The sequence below is a fragment of the Lactuca virosa genome, chromosome 9 (genome assembly GCF_052849685.1).
Source record: "Lactuca virosa cultivar CGN04683 chromosome 9, Lactuca_virosa_CGN04683_v6, whole genome shotgun sequence".
NCBI classification, from domain to species: domain Eukaryota; kingdom Viridiplantae; phylum Streptophyta; class Magnoliopsida; order Asterales; family Asteraceae; genus Lactuca; species Lactuca virosa.
In genome coordinates, this window is record NC_136434.1 from 43,556,790 (window position 1) to 43,563,345 (window position 6,556).

General features: G+C 35.1%; 1 protein-coding gene across 1 annotated transcript; it reads right to left on the reverse strand.

Annotated features, from left to right (window-relative positions):
* Positions 1 to 2,977: 2,977 nt before the first annotated feature.
* On the reverse strand, positions 2,978 to 5,321 carry LOC145137675 (protein NRT1/ PTR FAMILY 8.2-like). Its single transcript, XM_079071815.1, has 4 exons — positions 5,195 to 5,321; positions 4,887 to 5,104; positions 4,002 to 4,555; positions 2,978 to 3,929 (listed from the first exon to the last, which is right to left on the reverse strand). The coding sequence occupies exons 2-4, from the start codon at positions 5,067 to 5,069 to the stop codon at positions 3,038 to 3,040; spliced, it is 1,629 nt and encodes a 542-aa protein (XP_078927941.1). The 5' UTR covers positions 5,070 to 5,104; positions 5,195 to 5,321; the 3' UTR covers positions 2,978 to 3,037.
* Between the last annotated feature and the right edge of the window lie 1,235 nt (positions 5,322 to 6,556).

Sequence of the window (6,556 nt, forward strand, 5' to 3'; positions counted from 1 at the left end):
GAGAGATATGAATTTCTGAAGTTCGGGGTACGCACACCAACCTTATCCGAAGACTCACGACGTGAGCAAGAGACTCACGACGTGAGTCTATGACCGATGTGTGCCAGAGCTAGACCACCAGTCGTCGCGTCTACGGGCCAAACTCATGACGTGAGCCGTCCCATGCTCACGACGTAAGTCCCGAAAGTTCACCCTATAAATAAGATGCGAGGGTTCCGACTTTCCTTGCTCATTTCACTCTTCTCTCTTACTTCTACTCTCCGGTTAGCACCCCGAGACGACCCCGACACCCCGGTTACGTACCCGAGTCCCGACGAAGGTCCGAAGCTCCGAGATTCCCGAGAAATTCACCACTTTCCGGTCGAAGTGCCGCCTGGGAAAACCGCGTTTTCTTCAAATCACCACACTTTTCACGTGAGTTCATACCCCTACATTTTCACGTCTTTTTCATGTTTTAGGGGGGAGGGGGAATACAAGTGAAACACGAGATAAACTCACACTTAAAATACACGTCGTTAGATATGTTTTCAAATACTTTATCTAGATTTTGTTTATGAATGTTAAACAACATTAATACCAACGTTACACTTCACATGCAAAGTTGATATTACACCAAGTTTTTATCATCAAATGGAACACACTTTCGAAAAACTATAATGGGTATAGTTGCGAGTTATTCATTGCATCTTTACATAAACACTGTAAAAGGAAATACTTTCACATGAACTTTTCGTTCCGTAAATCTTTTGATACTATGTTTTGTGAGACACTCATCTTTAACGTACTTTCGAGTATGCATTTCAAGTCCTGTATTATAAACCATAATCTCTTGGAGGGAGAGCGTGATACTTGTGGATAGATCTATACGGGATTGACAATGCCGCACCTAAACTGTTAGCTACAGTTAGACCGGCAGGTCTGGGGTGACAAATATCATAACACTGCAATGCCTGAAGAACGTTGTTACAGGCAGTCTGGGTCAATAACATGGTTATAAAACTCACATGGTGTATCAAAATATCTTCGATTTACGAGACCCTTAAATGCATTCAGTAATTACAATTATATATACATAAAAATCCACTTTCACCATTTTAGCATGAAAGATACTATAATATTTCAGTCTTTGGAACTTTTTCAAACTACCACACATACATGGAAAATATTGGATTTTCTGGAAAACACGTTCAGTTATTTTTACCAAAAGACATACAACTTTCAGAACAAAAACGCTTATGAACTCACCAACTTAATTGTTGACACTTTTTCAAAACTACTTGTATTTCTCAGGGAATCAGTAATACAGGTAACCATCAGCTTTTGGAGAAGGAACGCTAAGGCGTCCGATATCAAAAATTTTAAATCATCATATTTGTAATATTCTTTTGAAACATGTATTATATGCAACAATGTAACTTTTTATTATATTTATGATGGTTGTGTTTACTTTCTTTACGAATATTCAACTGTTATGATACTACGTGAAGTCATCCGCCCCCGAATGTTTCCGCCATTCTGGTTTGGGGGTGTGACAGATGGTAAGAAAAAAACAGTGGTGTTGTGACAAAAATCACAATTAAAAGTTTTTGGGCTATAAAAATACACCAAAGTCCAAATATTTTCAACGATTTGACAAAAAAGTTATAAACTTTATTATTATTTTTACAGTAAAGTCCTAATTCACGATTTGACAAAAAAGTCTTACGCTTTATTATTTTGACAAAAAAGTCCTAATTACCGGCTAACCGGAAAAAAATGTTAAAAGTGTCAAAAAAATGCCGGTAGTAAGGACTATACTGTCAAAAAATAAAGTTTATGACTTTCTTGTCAAATCGATGAAAATATTGAGACTTTAGTGTATATATCCCTTTAATTTACTTTCATATTTTTTTATAAAACAATAATATTTATAAAATTTAAAAGTATTTAAAATAATAATAAATAAAATCATATTACAATACATAAAATTAAAATAAATACTATTAAATCTAAAGTAAAATTAACTGAATTTTAAAGATTAAATATAACTAAGGATGTAAATGAAACATAATTAAATAAATATAAAATTAAAGAAACCATTTAGTAATATAAAAATAGTTGATATTATTGATCCGTAAAACAGTTGATTTCAAAATTTTAATGTCAATAAACATATTTTATAAGGTAGATGTTTTATATTTGACATTCTATAGGAATACTTATCTTCAAAGTGTCAAATGACTCAAATAGGTTAGGTTAAAAGAAGGCTTATATTATATGTATCCATAATTGTTGGGTGTCTCTTAGTAGGGATGATCTTAGTAGGGATGAGTGTGAGACGGAACCGATACCGACCCGTACCGTTCCTGATTTTTCGAAAACCGAATTTCATCGAAAGTCAATCCCGAGTACCGAACCGAATTAACATCACCGGTATCGGTACCGGGAATGATACCGGTTTTCGGTACTAGTACCGGTACCGGTGGTACTGAATCCCGAATTTCATGTATTTGGAGTACCGAATACCGTCCCATATTTTTAAATTCGGTACGGTTCGGTACCGGTTCCGGTACAGGATCGGGATTTGGGACAAACGACTCATCCCTATCTCTTAGTGGGGTGAATATGTGTGTTTGATTTTGTATGGGATTAGCAACACTCTAAAAGAATTATCAAAAGTTAAATTAATTCATAAACCTCCTAAATTGATTTATTTAATTAAATAAAATTTTCAGTGAAACAGTATATTTTTACTTTTTACAATAATAAGTAACACATTAATAATTTAATAAATAAACAAAAATGATAATAATATAAGCAATGTGTAACCTTTTAACAGGAAACCTTTAACGTTATCAACAAAAACAACTTTTTGTTGTTAGATGTTACGAGACAGAAAAAAAATCCAACTAGTTTTCTTTCATATTTTGATATAAAGTTTTTTACATTTAGACAGTAAAATTACAACATGAAAGTTAACAAAGAGTTTCAACCAGAATTTAGATTTTAGAATACTACAAGTGCAACAATAGAACATACTGTACCAAAATACATAATTCTATTGATCAGAATTTGCAAGTCGCCGTTCTGAAGAAATGTTAGTGTCGTTATCCTTTAATTTGATAGAAATTGTACCAACGGGCTTCTTATAGGTGTACCAATGAGAAATCAATAGAAAAGCTCCAAAATTTATCACACTCATAATCGCTAAAAGCCAGAAGAAATTTTGTAGTTGACCACGATTCAGATTATCTGGTATCCACCCAGGCTTACCCCCTTTAGTACTAATATTTGTTACAATCGTCACAAGCAAAGAGCTTAAATAACTTCCCAAAGCCACAGTTGTCAGCGATAGAGCTGAACACAAACTTCTCATCGAGTCTGGAGCTTGTTGGTAAAAGAACTCCAATTGTCCAATAAAGGTAAACACTTCTGCACAACCAATCAAGAAATATTGTGGTACTTGCCAAAAAATTGTCATGGGCATATGCTCGTAATCATAATAGTTGTTCCTTTTGACAATCCCTAGCCTGACCACTTCCAAAGTCCCTGCAGCTAGCATCGCGAAAATCGAGATCACTAGGCCTGTTCCCATTCTTTGAAGTTGGGTGAGGCCTGACTTGTTGCCGGTATATTTTCTGGCAACAGGTACTATAATTCGGTCATAAACCGGGACCCAAAAAATGACACTTAGGGTGTCGAAAATGCTTAAGGACGCTGGTGGGATTTTGAACTTGTTGATGTTTATATCCATAAAGGAGCCTTGTAACACAAATAGGTTGCCCATCTGACCATAAACTGTACTAAAAACAATCCCCGTAGCCCATATAGGGAGCAAATTAATGATTGCTTTAAATTCCTCCACTTGGGTCACAGTGCAAAGCCTCCATGGATCAACGGATTCTTTTAGGTGATCCGATTCTAACTGCATCGCCGCCTTGTCCAAGAAACTGTAATTCGAAAGTTAATCAGTTTTAAATTTTCGTTCATAACCTCATATTTATTATGTGGATCCCGATTACCTGAACTTTTTGGTGTGGTCAAGCTTGCGACTTCCCACTATAGCAGAGTCGTTGTCAGCGATCTCATACAAGGTGGACCTATCGGTAGGCAATGGAAGTTGGCGTTTGTTCCAAGAAGCAACAATGACCTGACAAATGCGAGTCAATGGGCTTCCACTAGGTTTCTGATTCCGATACAAACGAGTTCCAGAGAAAAACGAGCCAACGGCAATCGCCATAGCCACAGCCGGAATCCCAAACCCCCATCCCCAACCAACGTTATCTTGGATCCAAACAAGAACCGAAGACGCGATTAACGCACCAATATTGATTGTAAAGTAGAACCAGTTAAAGAAAGAGCTTTTGTGCTTCTTTTCCCGTTCATCGACATCATCAAACTGGTCCGCTCCATATGACGATACACACGGCTTGATCCCTCCGGTTCCCAAGGCCACCAAATAGAGTGCCAGAAAAGTTATTGCACTTTGAGTAGTTGTCGCATAACAATCCTCCTTCGATACACATGTTGGTCTTAGACCCGAAACTGACGCTGATATCGTCAATAATGTCATTCCCTATACGACATGACACAAAAACCCTGAATCTTTCTTTGGGATAGTTAATCTCACAGTATCTCACATGCAACATTGTCCCATAAGTGTTTATATATTTTGGAATCTCCTATTCTCTCCATAAGAGCTTTTTTAAAGAGACAATATTGGATTTCACATATATTACATGGTATCAAAGCAAACTTAGTCTGACCTCATTGAGTCTCTGACTCTAAAAGAGACTTTTAGTGTATCTGTACGGTCTAATAAATGTTTTTATACGGGGTTAATGTTGGACTACACATATATCTTAACAGAGATATATTCATATTTTAGTTTAGAAGAGCAAACTTACGATAACATAGATGACAGAGAAGATGGCAATGGTCCAGTATCGGCCTAGATAGGCATCGGCAACGAATGCACCAATCAATGGTGTAATATAACATGTTCCAGACCAATTCGAGAGGTTTTTAGAGGCTGTAGTGCTATGTTGATTAAGGTTATCCTTGAAATAAAGCACTAGATTCGTGCTCATTCCGTAATACGCCAATCTTTCACAACACTCGTTTCCTGCCAAAACACGAATAAATTTTAAGGTTTCAGTAATCGACATGGCAGTAGCAAATTAGAAGGTTTAAAGCATGAGTGTTGCAAGTGTACCAAGAATGTAAGGGCAAGCTTTCCATGTTCCTGTGGTGTTCTTGTTAGCAGGGTTGTTCTTATAATCAACTGTGCCATCTTTTGTGTATACATCTTCTTCTGTTTCAAATTTGCTGTAAACACCCGCTGTTTCTGTCATGATTACAGTTTCTTGACGAAATGGGTTTTTGATTTATAATAGAAAACATGACGGAGATACTTTTGTTTTATGTGTTTTTAAATAATTTATTAACTCAAGGCATTTGCTTTCTGATACAAACAGAACCAATGTTCTTCGAAAAAATTAAAACAATAAGCTTCGAAAGAATGATATTTTGAATGATTGCATGCATGTAGCTGTACGATACAAACAAAAGATAGTAAAATAATGATGATCCTTTTTTAAATATGCATTTCCATGATTTGCATAATTCATTTTTTTAATATACAATTTCAATAATCGTTTATAATATCGATCGTATTTAGTGTACATACGTATTTTACATCGACATTTTATCTATACAAATAAGAATAATATTTAATTTTACAGTAATAATTAAAATTTGAAGTTAGAGTTTAATTTAAACAAAAGATATTATTGAATACAAATGGAATAACCGAAGTGGCAACTACACTACAAAGAGAAAATCCAAGGCATCGCCGGCAAACAGTGGAAGACAAATTAATCTATGATGATAAAATCCACATTATTGTTCTCAAATTGACCGCAAATATGTTTTATGAGTCGCTGAATAATAACAATCGACTTAAACATATTGTTAGTTTCTCTATTAAGCATTTGGACTATATCGGCCGGACGGAAACTGGTTCCGGATTGAGAGGATTACGTGGACCATGCATCAGACCTATTGAGACATACCGGCACCGGTGCCGCTTTTTAAGTTCTTGAACCGGTTGGACCGGTACCACATTTTTTGCGTATGCTACAAATTGTTGAAACAGTAGCAAGAGTTATTTTTTTTATGCTAAAATTATTTTTTTTTAAAGAAATATAGCATTACAAAGCTTAAAACAAATACGTAGGATTTTAATGTAGCATAAACATTAATGAAATAGGATTAATCATAATGCAGAAAATGAGAAAACATAAAAGCTAGAAAAACTTTCAGCTTCGATATCCGATTATGATTGACTGTAACTTATTGAATATGAAACCAAAAATGATGAATTAAAACACAAACTCTGAACTACATTATGGAAAAGATCTCATGTAATTCCGAATTCAAACAAATGAGTAATGCAATGTAACGTCTCATTTTTACAACAAAAAATTTTCATTTTTATTAAGGTAAAACCTCACAACTATAAATCCATTTTAAGAAAACTATTTATTCCAAATTACATTTGTCAAAAATCAGAGTA

Bases quoted from the DNA above. Each gene is read 5' to 3' on its own strand.
- LOC145137675 (XM_079071815.1), bottom strand. From the start codon at position 5,069: ATGAGCACGAATCTAGTGCTTTATTTCAAGGATAACCTTAATCAACAT. The intron at 4,556-4,886 runs GTAAGTTTGCTC...CATGTCGTATAG, and splicing joins TCTCTGTCATCTATGTTATC to GGAATGACATTATTGACGAT. The intron at 3,930-4,001 runs GTAATCGGGATC...TTCGAATTACAG, and splicing joins GACCACACCAAAAAGTTCAG to TTTCTTGGACAAGGCGGCGA.